Genomic DNA, 24,740 nt, shown 5'->3' with positions numbered 1-24,740 from the left:
CTCTGAGGATTACATTAGAAATCCAAATATTAAACAAATGACTCTCAGGATAAGATACTGACAGGCAAATCACACAACAGCCATACAGCAGGCAGACATAAGCCCTCTGGGACCATGTGACCTAGGCCAGCTACAGCCAAATGTGAATAAATCTGAGCCATTTCTGCTCTCACAAGGCTCAACACTGGAGGCCTGAGGTAACAACCTTCTCTGTAACTCACAGACACACACTCTGCCTGTCCTTACTCTCACTCTCACACACATGCAAAACAGACTTCATATTATTCTTTTCCTCAGATTAGCAGATCCAAAGCATGGATGGCGGCTGCCAGGGAAATCTGGGTCAAAGCGTAAGGGCCTCGCTGTGGAGCAGTGGGGAAGTGAATGGACGGGAAAAGTGGGGGAGGGTTTTCCATTGTGTGTGTATGTGTGTGTGTGTGTGTGTGTAGGAGGGTAGAGGTTGATCTCTGTGCTTTGAGTGCGGCTGAGTTCCCCATTCATTCATCTATATGACTGTGACCTGACCTCTCCTCAGCATGGGACAGACAAAAAAGGGTGAGAGTAAAGGACATGCAGATGGAGTAGAGGGAGAACTGCTACTTCCAGATCATCAGATCAGCTCACACTTCCACACTTAGTGTCTTTATATAATACTTGAAATATTATGTAACACTTGTATACTTATATGATTTAGTAGCCATGAGAGAACTAAGATTAGGAAAATGGTTGTAGGGCTGTGAGAAGAGAAAACTATGTATGTAACCCTATGGGCTTTTAACACAGCCATGCGTCAAAAGATTTCTTACTGTTTGAGCTTGTACTGCTTCCAGCCCCGGGGCTTAGTCCGCCCATATGTGGGTTGAGTTCATCCTCAACAAGGCCACTGGGACAGGCTGCCAGTCTGCCCGCATGGTCTCTTCTTGCTTTATCTGGTTGTTGTGTCTCAGCAGGATGACAAGGTTGATAACCGGGACAATAGGCTTGTTGTGATGGCAGTGCCTCCCTAAGCAGCCAACACACACCGTCCGCTGATGTGCTGCATCTGGGTGAAACATCAGTGGAGGGACTTGTTTTCTCCTTCAAATGCTCGGGTTATGTTGTTTTCCATAGTACTGACTGAGGGAACTGTCTAAATACACATGTACACTGGACTCCGATTGTCCCCCACAATGAAATTGGATCATCCATATGCTGAATTTACCAGTGGACCTGTAGCAATTCAGGAAAGAGCTTTTCCCGTTTTTAAAATAACTCTTAATACTCATCACTTTTCAGTATTAGGCTCCCACTGAGTGCAGCATTTGCTTTAGACAGAGAGCAAGATAAAGAGAGTGAAATAAAAACAGATTAAAAGGGTGTAAAGGAGTTGGATGTAGAGGGTGTGATGGCTCCACTGGTGGAATGGGAGACATCAGGAGAATGTTGGCTTGTACAAGGTCATCTACCCCCCTGGGCCGATATGCCACTACCAACATGTCAGCATCTCAATATTCTTTTGTTACATGATGTCCATATACATATTAACACACCCATTAATCTTTTCCCCTAGCCATTATAGACAAGAAAAACAATGGCAGTCTCCTGGATTTACAAATTCTGTCCTCCATGCCCATCTCACAGAAAAATGTGTATCCACGTTATGCCTGGATGCCTTGTTGACTTTGTACTGAAGGACAAGCATTGATGTCATTGCAGGAGGTCGCCATCTTTATGTTCATTCCCCTTGTATAAAACCAAAACAAAAACTCACAGCTAGTGTGGATCTAGTATATCCATCTCCAGCAATATCCACAACTAGCATGCAGTTTAAGTGAAAGAAAATAAGCCCATCACTACATAGGATTTGAATTTTATACACAAACATTTTATTTGGTCAAATAAAGCAACATTCTAATAACAGAGGAGGTGTGAACTGATGGGAGAGCATGTAGAGGGAGCAGCCAGTACAGAGGCCTATCAATACACTGAAAAACCTAAGTATTTTAAAACATTTTGATGACTGCTTTTCATTCCTCAAGCGAGGCTAGTCTGACCTCAATCATTCCTTACAGGGAACACTCACGAAATAGAGAATAAAAACAAAAAGTACATACAGACTACATTGTTCTGTTTTATACTTCTCCTAATTCCACACTTTGTTTTCAAATTAAACAAAGTCAATAGGTGGCAATCCAACACTGAATGCGTCAGTGTTGGATTGTTTGACACCTATGAAAAGACCGACATAGCTAAATCATAAAAAATGGACTCAGGCCTACAACAGGGTAGGCGGGACAATGGAGAGGAGAGATTGTAGAGAGAGAAACCAAGAGATAAAGGAGAGAGGAGAAAAATTGTGAGAGCACACAAGTTTGCATTCACAAGACATACTCCAGCTCATAGCGGATGAAAGGGTTTTTCTCATCATTGTAGACTTGTGGGTAGTGGGCGATGAGGGCATCCTGGGAGCCAATGTAGATGGAGTTGTAAATCTTCCAGTAAACGTCCCTCACCTTCCTGGCCGGGTGGAACAGGCCCTGGAGACACAGGCAATACAGCAAGGCTTAACACTTTTTTGTGAATGGTTTTACATCCACAACTCATCTCATGCTGCAAAGGTGAACTCGTTTTGTAGTACAAGTACAGGTAGTTGCTGGGCAAAAAAATGACACTACAAGAGTTCAGTGACCTAAAATATTGTTTCTTTTTTTTCCTGGGCCCTGCTGAATAATTTAACAGAGGTGCACAATATGGCTGTACATTTATGGCAAAAATGCTAATCCAATTATTTCACCAAATATTGTGATCACAGCTGTTAATCACAATTATTTGTCCGTTTCAGGAAACATTTTATTTCACTTTTGCACCTCAACATATTTTCACTTTTTTCAGTGCAGCATTCTTAAAGTTGCAGCAGCCAGGCCTGTTTTCACTCTTACTGTCATACTCTCACTTACTGTCATTTTATTTACAAAATTCAAATAAATAATTACAACTTTATTACTTGGGGGCACAGCTATATCATTAAGGCAACCCTTGCCCAGAATATATATATTGTTTGTAGTCAAAGCATCTCCAAATGGCCTTACCTGTAGGCAGTACTGCAGCATGCGGCAGGGCCCGATGGCGACCCTCAGCCCCTCCAGAGCACCCATGACGGCCTGGATAACGTGGGGTGACGTTTCAAAGACGTTGGGCCACACATAGTTAAGCAGGTGATTGAGTGAGTCTTCGCAACCGAAGCCGTAGACGCCCAGAGACATGTGCTGGACCACCGCACTGGCTGTCTGTCTGTGGACCAAGTCTCTGCAGAGGAAGAGAGGAAAGGGGTCAAGGCTCAGCATTTACTGGAATAACTACGCTGGAAATGATAAAGCAAGCCGAGTTTATTCAGGGAATGGTGATAGCTTGTTGGGGCAACAGTTTACAAATGACAGCGGAAGATGGCAGCTGCTAGAGGTTCTATTTTCTATGGCTTTGGAGGGCCAGCAACATTTACATTTAAGGTATTTAGCTGACACTCATCCAAAGCAACTTATGAATGCAACTGAAAACTAAGCTTCAAGTCCTATATCACCAAAAATTACAAGCAGCCAAAAATAAGGAGGGCAAAAGGTCAGGACTTTAGGGCAATATTCCTGTGACAACAGATTAATTATGTCAGTGTGAGTACTAAATAAATATATATTTTTTTTTTACTGAGTGAGTAAGACTGAGTAAGAAGAGTGTGAGTATAAGTGTGTGTGTGTGTGGGAAGGGGTCATTTAGTGGGAACGTGACCCATACAAACATACTTCTTGAAGAGATGACTTTTCAGTAATTGCGGATCCAGTAACATAGTTCTCCGACTCACCTGTCCATGAGTGCGTCCTCCAGCAGTGGTGTGACAGCGTAGATGTAGTCCTTGCCCATCTCCCCGATGTACTCAAACAGGAAGGACAGGGACTTGAGCACACCGTTCTGCACGTTGAGCTCAGGCACACGGTATTCGTTCATGAGCGCGGGCAGCACAGTGAATGGTGAACAGGTCTCAGCCACGATGGCGATGGCCACGGTGGTGCAGACACGGTTCTGACGCTCCTGGACCTTCAGGTTATTGAGCAAAGTGGCCAAAACATCGTGGGGGCTGGGGGGAGAGGAGGGGGCAATGACAGTTTAGGATTAGCACTTCTTGAGAGCAACAGGGAATGGTTTGAACCCGTTTAGTGCGATTTATCCAGTGATAAACATTTCAAATCATAAAAAGGAGTCAGTGAAATAAACGGTAACAAAAGACTTGGTCAGAGAATGTAAGGCATAGAGACTGAAGATCCCTATGGTGTTATGCTGGCACTCACCCGATGGCCTTGGCGATGTAACCAAATGTGTTGACAGTGGCTCGGCGGATGGCCTTCTTGTGAGCCTTGAGCAGCTCCAGCAGCTCAAAACAAATCCTCATCCACTCTCTGGCTGACACGTACTCAGCTCCCCTAAACGCACACGCAAGTAGAAAGGCTAAGGTCAGCAGTGCTGTGATGCTTCACCACATCAGCCAAAAAACAAGGTTGTGCTATCAGATTCTTGTGTATTTCTAAAGTGACTATTCTGGTATATTATGCCATTTTCCCATACTGACCTGTCAGCGATCCTGCCCACCAGGTCGATACAATTCTCCTGCACCTTCTCATGTCTGTTCTTCAGGATGGGCGTCAAACGAGGAAGCAGGTCTTTGATTGGTGGGGTCATCTTGTGCATACCTGCAACGGGAGAGAAATTGAACCATCAGCTCTACAGATGTTCCCTTTTGTACACCCTCAGCTCTGATTGCAGTGCTATGCGAAACAAGCCCATTGCAACTGAATGTGATGCTCAGAAAGATGTTGTGACAAAGTTCTTTAAAGGTATCAGGCAATACATGACTGAGATGACTCGAGTAGTAAGTTGATGCAGTAGGGTGACGTACCGATAACGTTAACGATGGCCTTCAGTGCTCCCAGGATGCTGCCCAGCACCTCAGGGTACTCCTCTCCCAGGTACTCATACAGGACCACACCCAAGTGACCCATCAGCTTCTCCTGCAATGGCAGAGACAGAGAGAACATGCGTTAGCTTGTTAAGTGTGTTATGTGGTTGAATCTGCGCGTGTGTGCCTGTGTGTTCATATCAAAGCGTACCTCCTGGCAGGTCTTCATGACCACAGCAGTGCGGGAGATGAGGTCGGCAGCCTGCTGGCGGACTTTGGCCGACTTGTTATTCAAACGCCACAGCACCGTACCACAGATCTGAGGCAGGTAGGGCTTCACGCGCTTCCCCAGGGCATTCACCACGGTGCCAAAACCATTCAGCATCACAGAGTCCTGGAGAGAGGAGGGAGACAGGGTTGAATCACTAATACATCCCCATAGTTATGAATTAGATGTTGCAGGGGGTGGGTATGTTTCAAAATTAATAGATTTTCATTTCATGTCTAAGGATGTTTCTGATATATTCCCCCACTTGCTCTTGTTTAGCCTGATCACCATCATTCCTCACCTCTGTTGTCTGTTCCTGGAAGGCGTATAGGATACCGTCGATCAGCTGCTCCTCCAGCTTGTGGTCAATGTCTGCTGCCCCCAGGTTGCCCATAATCTTTTCAATGGTCTCCATCACCATCTTCCTGTACTGTTCTGCCTCATCTTTCAGGTCATCCACAATGCGTGAAATGATCTCTGCTGCTCCAACCTTGTTGGCCAGCTCCACTGTGGTGTCCACCAGCTGCAGGCGGAGAAAAGACAGTGCAACAACTTATGAGATGTGGGCATATGCTTCAGTAGTTTCACATCGAGATTACCCTTTACAACTGCCAATTTCTTGTTTTTAACCACAGCAGTGGTCTTGAAGAGCCAATGTCAGGCCAGTCAGAAAGACTGAGACACTTCACTCTTCAATACCTGGTCACTATGAAACTTTGAATGTACATTTTAATTTTTACCACACAATGACAGTCTGCGCTTCATTGAGCAGTATCTAATAAAAAGGAAGAGAAAGTTGTATCATTCTTCACGTATGCAAACTAACCTGTCTGTAGTTGCGTCTGTCCAGAGCCATCCTGTGCTGCCAGAAGTGCTTGAAGAAGGGGGGCAGGATCTCTGTCTTAATGTAGTTGGCTTCAACACCATCAGTGCCACAGCACTGCTTCACCACCTGAGAGACAAAGCAGGAGTACAGGACAGGTAAGAGATGGAACTGCATGCAAAGGTGACAGAAAACATCTGAGGGTTTCGAGGACCAGGGGTTTGCTTTGTCCTTTCACATCTGAGTTAAGAGAAAGACCAGATAGGTTAGTCAAGGCTTCGTAATTGTAACCAACAGGTGCAGGTTGAGAACAGAGAGGACATGGTTGTCAGGTCTGCTAGCTCTCATGTTGGTGTCTATCTAGCGAACTACTAGCCCTGATCTGACCATAGAGAGGTTGAACAGGCGAGAATTATTCGCAGGAACTTCACAAAGGCCTAAAATAGCAAGGTTTGCTTCACTGAAGTTGAACATGGCCAAATACTCTTGCCCTCTTGTACCTTGAGTACAATCTTTTTCATCTCCTCGTCGGGGGACTGGAACTCTCTGATGAGGATCAGCATCACCTCTCTGGTGTAGTAGTTGGCATACTCGGCGTCCATTAGGGGGATCAGGTAGCCAATGGCCTTCAGGAAGGCAGCCAGACCCTGGTAACAAAGGGGGACAAACAAATGAGTGGTGACTTCAAACTTGCCGCATCTACTTATGCTTATTCACGTTAACAATAAATGTTTTGTCTGCTGCTCCCAGCAGAATATTAGTGGTCTATCTGACCTCTACTGAGAGCAGCAGCCTCTCATGGGAGGTTATATAGCAAGCAAAGATTCACACTGTAGCCACACAGAGGCTTAGTGCTGGGTGTTGATCTTGCACTGGATACTGTTTGTACTTCTCTCCATGAACTAAATAACAAAATAACTGCTTTCATCAGTACATAGCATTTTTCCTGTTCATTCAAGGGTGAGTAGGTGTCCTTACCTTTCCTCTGTGCTGTCTGATACCCTTCCAGAGGGGCTTGAGGACTGAGTCAAAGGACTCAATACCGTATGGTGTGGCAGCTTCAGCCAGAGCAGCAATAGCCAGGGCACTGATGGTTCTCACCTTCTGCTGCTCATCCACCAGACCTGTGGCCACAAAACAGTCAACACCGACATTCAGAGCTCAGATACATTTCATTCTAGACAGTTTCACAATTTCATTATTCTTAAAATTTTCTTGCAACAATCATTGCACAGGGTATCTGCAGGTTTTTACCAAGCTCAATTTAGATCACTTTTAATGGCAGTTTGAAGATTTAAGAACAATTTTACAAAAAAAAAAAGCTGAAAGAAGGGGAAAAAATATAAGTTTGCAAAATTGGGTTGAGATCTCAGAAAAATAGTATACTGAGAAAATGTTTTTAAGACCTCTGCGACTGTAATTACGACCTAAAAGGCTGTAATTAACTGCATTTAAGACCTTCAAGGCGTTGATTTTATAATTTTTTAAGACTTCAAGGACTGCAGGCACACTAATATATGTCCAATATATCACTATGGCAGTGTGGTGGGTGACTAACCGTGCTCTATAATCTCCACCAAGCTGCGGAGATGGGGCAGGATGGCACAGCCCATAAGGATGGCAATTTGCTGGACGATCTTGATGCCTGTGTGTCGGGCCTGCCAGGACTTCTTGCTTTTACACACGGCTTTGAGGAAGGGCAGCAGGGAGGGAATGCCCAGGGCAGAGGCCACCACGGCAAAGGCTCTGGCTGTGGTGTTTCTGACGTACTCGTCCATGTTGTCAATATCAGGTCGCATTGTGGAGATCATGGTGGCCAAGCCAGCAGCCTAGAAGATAGAAGAATGGACAAAAGTCAAATATTAAGGGAGGCGTTAGAGTCAGAGCTAGATTATGCCAGAGGTTTTATTCACCAAGTGAAATAACAGAAGTGAATACAATAAACGAAACAGCTTTCTAGATGCAGTTAAATATGTACTGGTATCGGAAAATGAAATGTTTGTAGAAGCTTTGTAATTGTAACCAACGGGTGCAGGGTGAGAACAGATAGGACATGGATGTCAGGTCTGCTAGCTCTCATGTTGGTGTCTATCTAGCGAAGTACTAGCCCTGATCTGACCATGGAGAGGTCGAACAGGCGAGAATGATTCGCAGGAACCATATTGTGCCCAATGTATGGACTAAAAAACAAAAAACTAAAGCAACATTGAGTATACAACTACAATGAAGTGCTCTGCCTCACCTTTGCCAAGTTGGAGATGATCTCTCTGCCTTCTACTCTGGCATAGTAGTCCTCATCAATCAGTAGGGGTTCAATCACCACCAGGATCTGCAAAAAAGAGGACAATCAGTCTCTCAGACACACACACAGCAGACATTCCACTATCATACACACGCACCTGTTATGCTGAGCCTACCTTGTGTACGTATGGTCGGACCAGGTCGTCCAGTTTGTAGAGAATGCGGTCAATGACTTTAACCAGCAGGTGGCGCTCCTGGTCCTCCAGGGTGGGAGACATGAGCAGTGGCAGGATCTGGTTGAACAAGGGGCCTGCTCCAAACTCACGTGCCTTATCTGTGATCTGACGCAGAGCCGCCTAGCAGAGAGGAGAGCGAGGAGAAAGGGTCAAACTTGATGGCTGAGATGACATGGATCGGAATGGCCTTCAGTCTAAACAGATCTGACACATTTGGTCTGCTGCTCCCAGCAGAGCATAGTAGTCTATCCTCTGACATCTACTGAAAGCAGCAGTCCCTCACAGAGGAGATTCTTTAGCAAGCAATGATTCACACTGTAGCCACACACAAGCTTAGTCCTGGGTGTTGATCTTACAGTGGATAGTGTTTTTGTGCTACATCTCTTGAGAAGTGACCCATTTCCTCAACAGATCTGACAGCAGTAATGAATAGGATTACCAAGGAACCCTATTGTATATAAAGTGCTTCAGGAGAATATAGGAGGTTTGGGGCGTGGGAGTATTTTAATTGAGGATTTGATAATTGAAGATGAGAGTCAGGTAGCAATAACGGTGACTGACCTTCCTCATGGGTGGTGTTCCATTTTTAATCTTCAGCAGCAGCTTCATGATCTTCCTCTCCTTCTGCTCCTCAGGGCTCAGTGTGGACTCGTCCACCTCCACCTAACACAAACACACAGCCACACGTACTGTTAACCTACTGAACTGCAGACAGGACAAACATCCAGTTGTGTGTTTTACACTGTTCTGCATGTGTTGTGCGCACATGATGATGTATACACAAGCTAGAAATATGCGTTACTCACGAGCAGTTTGTCAAAATACTGGATGTCATCTGGTTTGAGGAAGGGGAGGTTTCCAGAGGGCTGGTCGTTGACCTGCTTCATGGAGCGGTCCTCTGTCTGCATGTGGAAGCCTGTCATGCCGCCAATAGGGGTGGGGGTGGCTGACAGCTTACGGGCCGGGGTACGGATGGGCACATAGCCTGCTGGTGGGGGCAAGACCTGGCAAGAAGAAAAACATGTGTCAGTACTGTGTTTTCGCTTTTAAATTTAATGTACCATTACATTTTTGTCATTGGTAATTGTTGAATCTAATAAGACTGGAGCATACCTTGTATCCCTCAGGGAACATGGCATCAAGCTCCTCATCTGTGAGCGGACGATTCCTCTCGTCAATTTCCCTCTCCCACCTCCATGCCTGCAGCTGTTCTGGGGTCATGCTCATCAGATGGCCTGGAGACAACAGAAGGGAAAACCTTAAGTTAAAACACAGATGAACCATTAAGGACTAGAGGGCCAATGGGGCTAATCATGGCGGTTTCTTATTTACCTGGTGTGGGTGTAGCCATGTTCATGGCTGGGGTTCCTATGGGGGTCTTCCCTGGGGTAAGCAGTGGTGTTGACGATCCCATCTGACTGGCAGGGGTTTCGTCCCAACGGGACTTCCTCTTACTGGCCCCTGGGGTGGGGGTCTCTCCCACCGACTCATCTCCTCTGTCTGTGCGCGGGGTTTCAGCCCAGCCGCTCCCATGTCCGGGGGTCTCCCTTTCTGTCTTTGGGGTTTCATCCCAGCGGTTTTTGCGGACACTGCCTGTGGCTCCCCCGTGTCCCGGTGTTGCGTGGCCAGGTGTGTCTCTGCCAGGGGTGGCAGCGCCGGCTGGCGTGTGGCTGGGAGTGGGATCCCACATGCGGGTGCTAGGGGTGGCCCCTGGGGTCTCACTGCCCTTTGGCCGGCCGGGGGTTTCATCCCAGCGGCTGTTGGAGGGTGTGTGTGCAGGGGTGTGTCCCGGAGTCTGTGAGGAAAGTAGAGAAAGAAAATATGAAAACAAAAATCATAAGTGGGATTATCTACAATTTAAAAATGTCCTGCCATAGTTTGCCGGGTTACCTTTAAGATACCAAGTTGCCACTAGCATTAAACTCAATTCCTTATAAGTCCAAAGACATACAGTATATAATAACAACCCATTTCACTGTAAGGCACTCAATTTGTATTCATTTGAACTATGAAAACCTAGCTGTCAAGCAGTACGGTGTTGAAACTAGGGCCATTCACCTCAGCTGAGGCGTCAGCCTGGTCCCAGCTGGACATCTTTTTGGGCGTCGTGTTGGAAGGGGTTTGGTTTTGGTCAGCTGTCTGGTCCCAGCGGCGCTTGCGCTTTGCGGCAGCTTGGGAGGCAGCAGAGCCGTTCACAGCCTTCAGGTCCCCCGATTTGGCCTTCTCTGCCAGCTGCTGACGGATCTCTTTCTGCAGGGAGAGACAAACAATTGTCAGGCCAAACAGCACAACTATCCTGGAGCAAAGAACAGGATTCTATTCAGGATTCAGTGGGGTCTGTAAATAATCTGCAGCCGTTATGTCCAAAAGACAGTAGGTAGACCTTACCTCCTCTTTGGTCAGGTGCTGCTCTCTCATGACGTCCATATACGACCTGACCTGCAGCTTGGGGTCCGGCGTTTTGCCCCCTGCGCGAAAGAGCACCAACAAGAACACAGGACACTCATCAGAACACACTCTAGAAACCCAAATTATAACAAACACAGCAAACACAGACACCCAGCTAACCCTGACTCTTTACCAACTGATTAATTTATCATGTTCCATTTGTTTTACAGCTGAATCACAAAACAAAGCCCTACAGATTTACATATACATACATTCATCTTTTTCTTACATACAGACATAGCAGTCTAAGGAAAAACAAGCAGATACATAGAGAGAAGAGCTGAGGTTGTTGAGATTAAGAAGATATAGCCATCACTGATGCAGGGGTCCTGGGCTGTGCTCTCCAGAATACGTACACTTTCAGTGCCAAGGGTCCTTCTGCAGTCAGACTTCAACCGTCAGAAAAGAAGCCTAGAAAATTTCTCTTTACCATTAGTAACACTTTGGAAAAGGGTTGGAACTCACACACAATAGTATACCACCTGTGTTGCATTGATTTACGGCACTCAAAAAATAAAGCATCCTCTTGATGCTTAACCTCAAAGCTAAAAAAATAAAAATAGGAGACTCCAGATTCCCAATTATTTATAACAAGTGACAAAACTTAAGTCAAGATTTTGAGGCTGAAACTAGGAATTACATGTCACCACAGCACAATCAGAAATAGCAGATATGATGCCATCTTAGGAGGCAGCAAAATTGAGCCCAATTATCACTACACAACTGCTGGTCAGAAATATGAGCAAAGACAGGCCAGAGCCACACTCTAAATTCTGACTGATTCCAGCATTACTTAATATTCAATCATCCTAAATTTGGATCTTGACTTCCTTTTCAGGACAAATGTAACTAATAAAAAGTAAAGCTAAAGGTTACACTCAAATATTGGGCGGTAAATTGCCATTTTGCTATTAATGCATAGAATAATTTATATATGGTTGTTGGGAAAGTGATAAGCCAAATTAAAAAAGGTAAGAGGCTCTTGGGGGTTGAGGTTTGTTGGAGCTCCAGCAGCCAGTAGACCCTGACCAAACTGACAAAAATGCACACTTCTGTGTTCACCATAACCTACACAGGATGAGTTGCTGCACCCTTAACAGAGTGCAGTACAGGACTGGCAAAGCAGTACTGCTGTAGGAGAGAAATTAAGGACAGTTAGTATGGGCCTGTGGTATTGTGGTACACAGTTTTCTTGATAACATATTTCTATTTTACAGAGAGAGTTGTAAAATAAAAATATATTTACACACATTCTTTGTAAAAAGAGCTCTCTCTACATGCAGGCTTTAGTTAAAGCCCTATCTAACCTAAACCTGAGGCACTCAGGCCATCTTAAGCTCATATTCTCAGGGGAAATGAAGATGTAATAAAATAGAAGCCAAGTTAATCTAGTTGGCTCAGAGTTATCGTTTGTGGTGTTATGCAAACTAAACCCTAGATGGTTGCATGTTGCTACACTTGTAATGCTATCTCTATGTCAAATTTAGATAGTCCTACAGGACTAAGAAATGGTCTACCATTGGTTAATTAACAATAGGCTATGTAGTAACAAACTCAACACGCCTATAGGTTAGGACTTTCAGATTTGTAAGCAAAGCTGGCCAGTCTTAGACAAATAAGTAGTAAATATTGTTTAGACAAAAGCAGTAGAAGCTTCAAATGCCAAACTAATACTTACACCCCTGAAGCCCTAATAAGTTTACTCTGAAAGGACTTAGATTAAATTATAATGCAGAACTTGAAATCTGACTCCGACACATGATGGCCTCAAATGTCCGGGCAACTGCACTATACCTGTTTATATCTAACAGTGGAAGCATTGAGACTAGCTTACATCCTGTCACACAGTGTCCTGAGCGAAGGCCCAATGGACCTTGCATACCTATCAAGTCTGACAAGCCAACAGTGGAGGTAAGTCACCACAAGCCTGTTAAATTACACCACAGAGAAGGGGGAATTGGGCAGACAAACAAGACCTGATTGTCTAATTCACTTTATGGGTGTTAGGTCCTTTTAATACTTGGAGGTCACTCGCTGAATATAACCCTAAAAACTTTGGTTGACTGAGCCAAGGTTAAAAGCGAGCCAGCACATTTCTCTCCTCCGCCTGCCTCGTGACATAAAGTTCCATGTGGACGAGTGGATAGGTCATTGCTTGCTCTCAGCTACTGAGCACAGCAGGGTGTGGCACATTGCATTGGCAGGTGAATTACATCAAAGTTGACCCTCAAACCTTCAATTCTCATCCCTGTTGCTAACATATGCTACGATAGGAGGACACTGCATTTTCCCATCATCATTTAGACTGATAGTCACATGGGTCTGTTAACCCTTCGACTCACACACAACCTATCTGCGACCCATGTTTGTTAGGTGAATTAACCCTTCCAACGAGAGAACACCCAACCACCTCTCCCAATGAAATGTATGGCAGCCCTACACTGGGTTCAACTTTATTTCATCACACACATTGGCACAAAATGTTCCCTTTGCATACAATGTTCACAACAATAGTCCTTCTCCAAACCACAACAATGAACATAAACTATGTCCACTTTAGAGTTTGTTGCAAAATTGAAAGAAGATTCAATTGGAAATCAATGGATTAAGAGGAAAGGTTAGGATGGCACCAAGTGCTCTTGGACCAAAGAGGATTGACCACAGGGAAGGCATGAAGTCTGGGAAGCAAACCATTGTGGTCGAAGGGTTAAACAGCAAAAATGTGGGCGTGAAACCCTTGGTATTCATGGGATCACAAATACAAAAGAACACCATGAAAGGGGGAGGAAATGGGTAGGATGCAATGAAGACAAAAAAGTGGCGAAATTTACCATCTGCAAAGGGGTCAAGACGCTCAGGGGAGATGATCATCTGTCTGCGACGGGCTTTGTATTCGTCTTCCCGCTCCGCAATCTTCTGGGGACGGTGCTCTGCAAACGGGTCATACTGCAAAATGACGAAGGGGGGGGAAAGGAAGTAAGAAGACATAGACATGTTAGTTTCCCATGATAAACAAAAGTCATTTTCCCTTCCATCACTCCTTAGGAATACTTTGCAAAACGACTGCACTACAAACAATTTTACATCTACACCACAACAGCCTTTTACACGTGGCTTTGAATAACATTATTCAAAGGAAAAGCACTCTGGAGGTGGTGGAAAATAGCAACATCTTAATTCAGCCTGGCCTGTTTCCACAATAACAGACAAGTCACTTTGACACCACATGTGAAAAATGTTTTTGCTGGTGTAAATATGGTGATAGAAATGGAGTAGTTGTGGCAAAAATATGACAATAAGCAAACACTCACTTGCTCTTCTGACTGGGGTATGGCATTGAGTATTGCCACCGGAGCATGATACCCTGGCTTCTTCTGTCCCAACAAACTGGTTGATGAATCCTCTTCATCATCCTGAGGAAAGAAAGAGAACAGGAGTCTAGTCAAGTCCTGCCACAATGGCAAGACTCTCCCAGCTCGTACGCAACAGACAATGGGGAACAATCAAGCTCCTTCCAAATTTTGGAATGACAACAGGAACGACGGTTGTTCATTAGTGTCTGAAAAAAGAGGGATATGCAGATTGCAGACAAAGGATGTGGTGCAACTAATAGGGAAAAGGGAGTGGATGGAGGATATTTCTTGTATAAAGAAACATCTATTCCTGATTAACGGAGCCTAAATAAAATCTTATGCAAGGAAAGTAAAATACTTACATCCTCCTGCTCATTGGCAGCAATAGAAGTGACATATCCAGCAAAGCGACTGTCGTTGCCTCCGTAGATCTCCTGGTCATAAAAGCCAGTGGAGTCAAGGCCCACTCCCTGCTCTCCCTCCTCCAGGAGGGCAGCCTTCATCCCCTGGATCTCCAGGATCTGGGCCTCTATGTCTTGAAGGACAAGAAGAAACACACAAAGTAAGCACATGACAATCCTGTCTGGAGGACAGAAACAAAGTACGCTGATGGTCAACACTTGGCTCCTTAATAAATTATATGAACATCCCCATTAACTCCATCTGACTCAGATATACAAACGTAATACATTCTGCAACATACAGCATAATTCGTTGGGCATAACTCGCTAGTAAATATAGCAACGCCATTCTGTTGTTCACATACGCACTGTACAGCGATATAATAAAACCAGAAGATAAATTACACACATATCTCAATTATATCCACGTGACAACGAAATGCCTTTAATTTCCTAATTCTGATCGCATTCTGCAGATTTGTTTGGGTCCAATTAGCTAGAATGCACACAGCGACTCCATTTTAGCACGGTGCAGTATGGCCTGGTGAACCGTTTACGTAGACATAACGTTTAGTCAAGGTGTTAAGGTGTTTGTGACTTAAGCTAACGCTAACTTGATAAACCAGATCGAGATGGTATGTAGCAGATGTACATGACCCTTAACGTTAGTTTGGGAATCTTTCGTCGTATCGGTTGTTGCCTCTCCACCGATACGACGCAAGATTCCCAAAGGGCCCTGTAGCGTTATCAGGGCTAGACATAATCAATTAGAAGTTACATGTAGCAGGGTGGTCCTGTGGTTACAATACACAAGTAGTTCTAAAGGGTCATATTAGCACGACGAGCTTTATTGTAGTGAAGTCATATGTTAAAAAACGCTAACCCTAGACGGTGGCAAGTCCCTTCACGTTAGCTAGCTAACTAGCTAGCTCGGCAGCCAGCGCCATTATCTACCCCGTCCGCGTTGTGTCGTACCTTGGCCTATTTCGTTATCACAGTTTGAAAAGGGCATATATGCATATTTTGCTGCAACAAAAATACCTTGCAGCGTTTTTACAATTTCTGACATACAATTAAGTCAAAAGTAACATGAAAGAAGCAGCCCATTATATATTTTTTTGCAGTTTCATTTACCTTCGTGTGTTTTGGCGATCTTCGCCATTTTGGTGGTGGTGGTTCGTGTGTGGAACAGGCCGGAAGTCAGTAATCCTAAAGTTCCGCTACTTGCTGGCTGTTCTGGGATCAGTTTGCAGCAGCTTTGTACCTCCGGGAAGCGGATTCGGTGCGTCTTTCTTGTCAGATATAACATGGTAAGAGAGAGAGAGAGAGAGAGAGAGAGAGAGAGAGAGAGAGAGAGAGAGAGGTTCTATCTATGTGCCCACATACTGTAGTTCTGACTGTACGTGCGTGTACGTGTTCATGTGGCTAATACATTGCAAATGGGGAATTATGTGAGGCCACGTACGGATTAATTTGAAATTTGAAATACTCGCACATTCATACATTCATGTGTTACATGCATAAATGACGCACGTTGGACATATAAAATATTATAAAATATTTGCGTTTACGTGTATACTTAAGATGCATAGTACGTATGTGTGAGTTCATATTTGTGTGTGCGAATTTTTAAGTTTGAATTCAGCCCAAGCCACAACAACAACACAGGCTCTCACGTAATTATTATTCATGTTCACGGCCACACTGACGATGACTGCTTGCTTAGCTGGTTATAACCACAGAAACAAGAATCAGCCAGAGATGTGACCAAGTCAACTTTGCTCGAGTCTCAAGTCTTGAGGCACAAGTCTAATATGTAGATTGCCAAGTCAAGTCCATGTCATTAATGTCAAGTCTAAATGTAGAACATCAAGTCAAGTCAGAACAAATCAAGAGTCCAGTATCAATTTAATATCTTAAAGAAAACTAAATATCTAGGACTTTTCGATGCAATATGGTTTTAATAGGATAAAAACTTGGTAAGAGCATAATGAGTTTGATGTTTCAACTTCAGTTAAATCATTCCACAAACACAAGATCTTTTGTCAAAAATTTCAAGTCATCAAAGTATAAGTCACGTCCCAAGTCACCAGAACCCAAGTCAAGTCAAGTCTTCTCTTCATGCATCAAGTCTCACGCAATTAAAACTGTGACTCGAGCCTGACTCAAGTCCAAGTCCTGTGACTCGAGCCCCAACCTCTGAAATCAGCCAAATTAAAGCAAACATCAAAGGTAACTTTAATTGGTTAGTAGATAAATTGATGAGCCACAACATAAGATGAAAAAAGTGTAATCGCAATGGTTAACATTGTCGGTCGTCTGCGCTCAGCAAATGACCATGCAGCGCGTGTGTGTTTAGTTTTTAACCATAAAGTACACTGAACTTGAAAGTAAGGTTACACAGGTCGACACAGCAACCTAATCCAACATCTCGTGACATTTATGCGTGTGCGTGTATCGCGCACGATGCACAGACGTCATTGAGTTTCTCTGCGTGACGAACGGGAGCGCTGGCCAATGAAAAACCTTACTTGACATGGCTCGTCCAATAGTAGGCCGAATTTCAGAGGCTGTTTCCCAGTAGAGGCGGGGCCAACGGGTGGGTACTGGAGCTGTCAACCGGGCAGCGGAAAGACCGTCAAGAAGAGAGAAGATGGCGAGAGGTAGTCGAAGCCTCCGAAGAGTAGCTGAGTGTATTAAACAGCTACCGTCCACAGCTAGCCGGGAGACACCGACAAGGAACAACGTGAGGTAAGTTATTTTATCTTGTAAACACCGACTTAATCTGGATGGCGATGTATCCAAGAGAAGAAGAGCCAGCAATAGCCGATGTTAGCGCTGACGTTTCCGAAAGTGTTCCCATCAAAAATTGTTAGCCTTATACATTTACGAACTTACATGGACCATACTTGAACTGCTGTGAGAAATGTATTCACAATATTATTTCACACTGACGAGCCCCACTTTGCACTTTGTCTCAGTTTACAACAAGGAACTTAGCTACTCACTTTAGCTTAGTTATGTCTCTGGAATTTTACTAGTGAAGTTAACTAGGCCTTCAACATATTTTGACCCGCCCTTTTCATTATTATACTTTTAAAGCAGCTGGACTGGTTATCTTGTTACTGATTTGCTTTCCAACTTTCTGACACTGACCTTCTATTGCCACAACTTGGTAATGACACCTCTGTTGTCCTGCAAAATGTCGGGAGTCAGTTGTGCCAAACACCTGTAGTCCAGGTGCAAAACACAATGTGATATCAGCCTAACCAGCCATCCATGTGTAAGAGGCTACAGTTATTAGGCTATAGCTAGATAAGTCAGGATGTTTTGCCACGCTTCCACTCCTAAAGCTACTTTATTGTGTTACGCAACATCTCTTGACATCCATTTTTATCCGGGGTTTTAAATCCTACAGCTCTGCTTTGTCAGGGAAAGGCTTTTTGCATGCCAGCTGACAGGTGTTGCTGGGCAAGATAAGACCACACTAACCATTACTCTCTCAACGGGGGATAAAACTGAAATCCAAGTTAACCTCCAGCACAATGTTTTGAAAGGTGGTAAATTGTTTAGAAGTCCTAGTTCTCAACAATACCGATTTTAAACTCCTAACACCCCCACCCCCTTCCACACACATGCATGGACTTGGCACATTGAGGTCAGTGCCATGTTGTGGGCTGTATCACATTTCACTTCATAGTGAATGGGCTATCTGTGGAGTGAACAGTAGGCCAGTAATGGAACAGGAATCCTAAGCCCCACATCATCAGAAGTATAGAATAAGTCCTGTGGGTGCATGTTGATGATGACACTGATATTGTCACATTGCATTAGGTGGTGACATCATCTACTTATATTTAACATCTGTATTGAGAGTTGTGTGACTGTGTGTGTGTTGTGTTATCACAGCGTCTAGTGCCAGGGATGTTGTGGCCAAAATGGCACAGGGGTAAGCAGGCTGTGGGTGACAGCCAGGCACAGTGGGCAAATACAACTGTGTGACAGATCCCTTGATAATAACCAGTCACAGTGAGCCCTCATACCGCTCCAGAACAGCAGGAGCTAAGTTGAATTGTATGCTCATAGGTTACCAACAGTCCAGATGGCCACAGGCAGTTTTTGTCCCAGCCAGACTGAATGGAAACCACTCATTCATGGTGTCAGAGAGGATCTGACTCTGGGCTTTCTCTATGATCCCACTGGCTCCTGTTCAGCAGCCTAGCCTTGAAGCAAAGCTATGGGAAGGCAACAACATGTGGAATGCATTTTGAATAAAATTTGAATGTAAACCCGAGGTTGCTCTTGTGATCAGATAACCCGTGCATTTGACCTTTTTTTTGGTTTAGTCCCATGTTACTACCTTGCAGCACAGAGAAGCACACCTTATTCTCTGGATTGAAAACACACTCCTTGACTTTGGAATTTCAATTGAAAGATTCTTGCAGGCGCAAACATTCTTTTTGTTCTTCTAGGTGTTGGGCTTCAGTCAGGTAGTTGGTATTTCAAAGAGTGACTTAGTAGCAGGAGAGGAGGTGAGGTGTTAGTTTTCACTGGGACATCAGGTGGATTGAGACCGTGAGAAAATTCAGCGTGTAACTAGCCCTGAAGCTTGAGCCAGTGTTCGTGGAATTCTTCCTGTATTACCTGGTAGTGCTACAGTCAAGGCCTAATCATTAACCTCGCTCTGCAGGGTCTCCCCTCAGGCCAAACGGAGGGTACATGTGTAGAAACGTAAGGCAGGAAGCCACACTGTAGAGTTGAGCAAACACTGATTGTTAGGCCACCCGGTGTTTTAGGTATCCAATGCTGGTACTAAAGTAGGTACCCTTGACCTGGTTCCATTCTGCTTTACTGTCTCTGTTGGTTTATGTCTGTGACCTGTTTGATTTGAATGTCGAATGCTTAGCAGGTGTTGAATGAGGGCTTCGATGTCTGCTGTTGCCTAGGCCTAAAGGCTTATGTTGCAGCTTCCTGTCACATTGTCCTTGATTAACAGGTATAGTCAGCTAATTAGCAGAAGGCTTTGTATAGATCTGGTTCCTGAGAAGTTAAGGTAATGTTCTCAAGAAAGATTATGTTGATCAAGGCCAGTATGTCACTGAAAGGCTGTAGCTCATACCCGAAAATACACTTTTCCTGCCATTCCGGCCCCCCACATTGGAGGAATTAGGAATTAGCCTATCTGAGGTTGAAAATGTTTCTAATTGAAGAAAAAATTCCAGTTTTCGTCTCAGAGTTTTAAACAAATTGAACAATAGAAGAACAACAAACAAGTATTCAAATTAATTATTAAAGAATATCTGTAGAAACAACAAAATAATTGTGTTATTCTGCCCTCTCTGTACTCCAAGTCAGATTATTAGCCCAGCTCTGGTTTATGTTTTGCGAGAGCATATGTATTGAAGTCCTCACCTTGGTTTTCTAACCCCGCTGTTCTCATTGATGTTTGTTTTGTGATCAGATACCTGTCATCATGTGGGATCCTGATGACGCGCGTGCCCCCCCTGCTGGGTGCAGCCATGCCAGGGCGTGGCGTGGTGTTGCCCGCCCGCAGCTTCTTCAACCTCGCCGATTCCTTCTCCAAGAAGAAGGAATACTCGGAGAGACGCATCATCGGGTGAGTCACTCCAGTCTGGTTTCACTTACTGTACCACATTTAAACTTTTTTTTTTTTTTTTAATCTGACTTCTAATTTGCTTTTATGTGGTTTTGCCTGAGGACTTTCAAAAGACCTAACCATACTTTGCCAATCACCAGTGACTAATTCATACCAGTCACTTTTTTGGTCATGGTTTTGATTCTTTTCTTTTTTTTTATGCATCAACTCACATTTATTTCTCATGGGAGATTACAGTTTTCTTGCTTACTGTTTTCCCGATCACACCCCTGATTAACCTGCAGATCGTAAGTTTATGAATGAAAATTTTCAAATCCTAGAGCCCTGTCTGAGGCTCAAAAATTGCGTCCCGTGTATGACGCACTGAATGTCCCCATGTGTCCTGAGGAAAGGTCATAATCACTAAATCTGGTTGTATAAATAGACGCAGGCAGCACCGGCTATTTTCCCTGAGCAGGAGCCATGCAGTTATGTAACACTAAAGTGTCTCGCTCTGTCTCTCTCACTCATTAGCTCTTGCCTTAATTTATCTTTCTTTCTATTTGTTTCTTCCTCTTCTCTAAGACTCTCTATCCCTCTCTCTTCCTGGCTTACTTTCTGTCTCTCTCTCTCTTTCTCACTGGCCTGGCTCAGACGTTAGTGGGTCATGAGCCTTGTGCCTTGTCAATCTCGTTTAGTGTTATGTCACAAGTTACTCCATTGACGACCTTCACCTGCTTTCTCACATACAAATGTGTCTGGAGGTTTTATGGCTTTCACCTCTCCGTCCTTGCCTCTTCCAGGTTTTCCATGCAGGAGATGTATGATGTGGTGGCCGGGGTGGAGAACTACCGCCTCTTTGTTCCCTGGTGTAAGAAGTCTGACGTGGTGTTCAAGCGCTCCGGCTTCTGCAAGGCCAAACTGACCGTGGGCTTCCCTCCTGTGGTGGAGAACTACACCTCGCTGGTCACCTCCGTACGCCCCCATCTGGTCAAGGTAGGGTTCAGAACAACATTTTTTTTTTTCTACTTGCCCTACTTTCGCTGGCCCAATTGGCAATAATGAACTATAAAATGTATGATATTGACAGTTCATAATATACAGCAGCGAAACGACTGAAAAATAAACAACAAAAAAACATTGATTGTAAGTAAATTTCAAATGTTTGAGGTTAAACAACACTGTCAGATTCCAAAGTATAAATTAGCCCTTGTTCCACTTAAAAACTGTACTAGTCAAATTTGCACATTGGTGACTCCAAATGACAATGAGAGGAAACAGTTTCAACTTCAATACCCAGAAATCATATAACGTGTTGTCAGTAAACTGCACACAGCAGTGTTTCCCAGTTATTGACGAGGTTATTGACGACTTGTTATTGATGTTTCCTTTAGTGAGACCAGTAGCTCATCTTTTTTTTTCAGGAACTAAAGTCTCTCAATCTACTGTAAGCTAATGGCATAGCAACATTAGCTGACTATCATGCTTCCATCTGATTATCAAGGCTATGTTTCAAGCTGTCCATTCAGTTTGTGTCATTACACACACCACACCACAGAGTGAATACACAGGGTCACTATTACAGTGAAGGGGATGCCCTTCTTGTTGCAGCCCCACTTTGTGATTTAGGCTGATAAGACAGCTGTATTTTTATGTAAAAAATCTTGCTTGCTTGCTTTCTGTAAATGTAATCAGCAGTAAGATAGAAAAACAAAACAACAACCAGAGTAGAAATTCTTGATTCATCCTCCATTCATCTGTCTTGCCAATCCGTTAATCGAATCTAATATGTGTTTGTGTGTGTGTGTGTGTCTTGCATCTCAGGCATCCTGTTCAGACGGTAAACTGTTCAACCACTTGGAGACGGTGTGGCGTTTCAGCCCCGGCCTCCCTGGCTACCCTCGAACCTGCACCGTGGACTTTGCTGTAAGTAGTAGGACTTTATCAACCTGCAGCCTGACATGGCAAAGCATCTATGTGAGGAAGAGATTGTAAATTAATCTTTCTTCCCTGTTAGTCCTTGTCTGATCATGTGTAGGCTCGTCCACGTGTCTTAGCTTGGCATGCACATGCAAGTGTTGTATTTCTCATTGGCTCAATTTCAGCCTCAAGGCCACGCACACAAATGACGTACATACAGTGTCAAATCACCTGCTAACATTAAGGTCTCCCCTCCCTCTCTTCTCCTGCCCAGATCTCCTTTGAGTTCCGCTCCCTCCTCCACTCCCAGCTAGCTCATGTCTTCTTCGATGAGGTGGTGAAGCAGATGGTATCGGCGTTTGAACGTCGGGCCTCCAAGACGTACGGCGCTGAGACGAGCATCCCCCGTGAGCTCATGTTCCACGAGGTTCACCACACGTAGCGGCCCCCAGAACACACACACAATGCCAATGTCAGAGAGGAAAGAGAGGAAAGGGAGAAGAGAGAGAATGACGGGGGGAGAGAGAGACTACCTGTGTCCCAACGGAAAACTGCGGTGCCTTTCTCACAATAACGACCAATGAGTTTATTCCCAACAACTGGATCTAATTTTCTATGAATTATTTACCAATAAGTAGCGTACAGCTGCGGGCCGCATGTCACGTGTTGCTGCTGGGCCTGAAACTGTCATTTTAGATCCACCAACCAATTGTGATCTTGGTGCTACAAAGACACTGACCCAAATCCTTTAACTGGTGTTGTGGGTCAGGTTGCTGCTAGTGCCGGCACTGCATGAATAGAAGAGTCAGAGGTTAGAGCGAGGTTAGTGAGGGAATTCGCATGTCAAGCAGAGAGGATGTCACCAACCAAGACCTGGGTCTAGATTAGTATTAAAAACCTTAAACAAAGGATCTAATAGAATAATCACAAAGTTCATGCAGTGCAACCCCAAAAAATCTGTCCCTGAAAATCTATGACAGTGGTTTTTCACCTCTACCTTTTAAAAATTAATGTGGGATTGGGGCTAAACTACCATATCTACCATAGGGAGTAGCCACATCAAGCTTATCTATAAGGAGGATGTGTAAAAACAAGACTGCAGATAGATGTACTGTATACTACCAGGCCTGCACACACACCTGTTAAATGGTGCTGCATTTTTTTTATTTTAAAAGGATGTCACTAGGGGCCTATGCTCTCGTCATTCTGAATGTGAGCAATGCTGTACAGAAGAGTTGCTAAAAGATATATAACAGTGGATGTTTTTAAAGTGTGCAATATCAGTAGTAAGTATCATACTATAAAGCAAGGAATCTCTGTCTGTATGTGTGTCCTTCGCATATCTCGAGAACCGTTCGTCCGATCAACTTCACACTTGGCGGGTGTATTGCTGGGGACCCAAGGATGTGCAGTGTCGGATTGGACATGCGACACGTTCAATATTAATAAACTTTGAATCAACAAGCAAACAGCGCTCTGTGCAGCAGCGGGGCTCAAAGCGAACGGGCACTGCACTAGTAGTTTTTAAATGCAGCTAAGCAAGCCAGAATATCCACTGTCTATAAGGGCCCAAACTGGCCTGGCAGAGGCCAGGGTCACACACCTTGACCTGTCCTGTCGGTCAGATTGCTGATTCAGTGAGGTATCTGCCATCCTGAAACCTTTACAATTCCAACTTTCCAACCCACACCGCTCACTGAGTGCCTCTTGACATAGTGGCAGCATATTTATCTTTATTTTTAAACATTATACTCATTTTATCATATTTATTATATATAGGCTGAGTTTAAGTGTAAATATCGATTTGAAGATCACCTGAGAAAGACCTATACACTGCTTATAAAGAAAATGATAATGGGTTTGTGTCTTTATGTTTCATGGGATGGGGGAAGGTTTTTTTTGGAGTGTAAATGAAGTTGTCTTGAATGGCTTAAGAGAGATGTACTGACTGCATGATTTATAAACTATTTTTATAGAAAAAAGACTCTGTTTTTTTGTGCGTGGTTGTGTTTATCAACACTGCTTCAGACTGGTTTGTGGCCTCCTGGCTGGACAGAAATAGGGTCGTCATGTGAGTGGTAAGAATAGAAGTACCACTGACTGAGGTATGGCTGCTGCTGAACAGTCAATCATAAGCACTACAAATGTCACCGCTGGCAAAGGGCAAAGTTCAATTTGAATTCCAAGGCTTTCCAGTATTCCCTGCGCCCTTTGACCTGATTTTTGTTTTAGCAAAAAAAAGGAATTTGGATAATGTCCACAGACAAACACTTTATAATAAATACCAGCATATTTATAATAAATATGTATATTTAATCATATTTACAGTCAGGCTGTCAGGCAGTGAGCTGATCATGTAAGGCCATGGGCTTCATACTTTCCCAGGAAAGTCTCATTTGGAATTTAGATAGCCATGTCCCTGGGTAGGAACAGAGTATTGTGTGCTTCCTTGCATGATGGCTGTGTTAATATCACAAACAAGAATGTTTTGGAAAAAATAAGCCAAATACAAGCCACTTTGTCCAAAGTGCCT

The 24,740-nt window shown here is 44.1% G+C and overlaps 2 protein-coding genes across 8 annotated transcripts; one reads left to right on the top strand and one right to left on the bottom strand.

Annotated features, from left to right (window-relative positions):
- Positions 1-1,842: 1,842 nt before the first annotated feature.
- sf3b1 (splicing factor 3b, subunit 1) lies at positions 1,843-15,869 on the bottom strand. Of its 7 annotated transcripts, none has more exons than XM_071518757.1 (24): positions 15,826-15,869; positions 14,653-14,825; positions 14,249-14,350; positions 13,769-13,883; positions 10,878-10,957; positions 10,548-10,739; positions 9,822-10,284; positions 9,603-9,724; positions 9,296-9,493; positions 9,051-9,152; positions 8,430-8,609; positions 8,255-8,341; positions 7,571-7,841; positions 6,991-7,136; positions 6,513-6,659; positions 6,016-6,141; positions 5,491-5,712; positions 5,133-5,315; positions 4,922-5,033; positions 4,595-4,715; positions 4,317-4,448; positions 3,833-4,105; positions 3,069-3,285; positions 1,843-2,516 (listed from the first exon to the last, which is right to left on the bottom strand). In XM_071518757.1, the coding sequence occupies exons 1-24, from the start codon at positions 15,851-15,853 to the stop codon at positions 2,358-2,360; spliced, it is 3,951 nt and encodes a 1,316-aa protein (XP_071374858.1). In that variant the 5' UTR covers positions 15,854-15,869; the 3' UTR covers positions 1,843-2,357. The 7 variants fall into 7 exon arrangements, 6 of the variants coding, with proteins under 6 accessions (XP_071374858.1, XP_071374859.1, XP_071374860.1 ...); XM_071518758.1 differs by having other exon boundaries at positions 10,560-10,739; XM_071518759.1 differs by lacking the exons at positions 14,249-14,350; positions 14,653-14,825; positions 15,826-15,869 and adding an exon at positions 11,294-11,348 and having other exon boundaries at positions 13,769-13,824.
- A 1,464-nt stretch (positions 15,870-17,333) lies between these two features.
- On the top strand, positions 17,334-24,166 carry coq10b (coenzyme Q10B). Its single transcript, XM_071518769.1, has 5 exons — positions 17,334-17,442; positions 20,153-20,308; positions 21,091-21,283; positions 22,112-22,213; positions 22,482-24,166. The coding sequence occupies exons 1-5, from the start codon at positions 17,345-17,347 to the stop codon at positions 22,647-22,649; spliced, it is 717 nt and encodes a 238-aa protein (XP_071374870.1). The 5' UTR covers positions 17,334-17,344; the 3' UTR covers positions 22,650-24,166.
- Positions 24,167-24,740: the final 574 nt, after the last annotated feature.

Source organism: Centroberyx affinis, unplaced genomic scaffold (genome assembly GCF_046629955.1).
Source record: "Centroberyx affinis isolate AG114_WGS23_722 - 3 ecotype Tasmania unplaced genomic scaffold, CSIRO-AGI_Caff_v1 ptg000632l_1, whole genome shotgun sequence".
Taxonomy (NCBI): Eukaryota; Metazoa; Chordata; class Actinopteri; order Beryciformes; family Berycidae; genus Centroberyx; species Centroberyx affinis.
The sequence above is the reverse complement of the archived record's forward strand: the minus strand, read 5'-3'. Positions and strand labels throughout refer to the sequence as shown.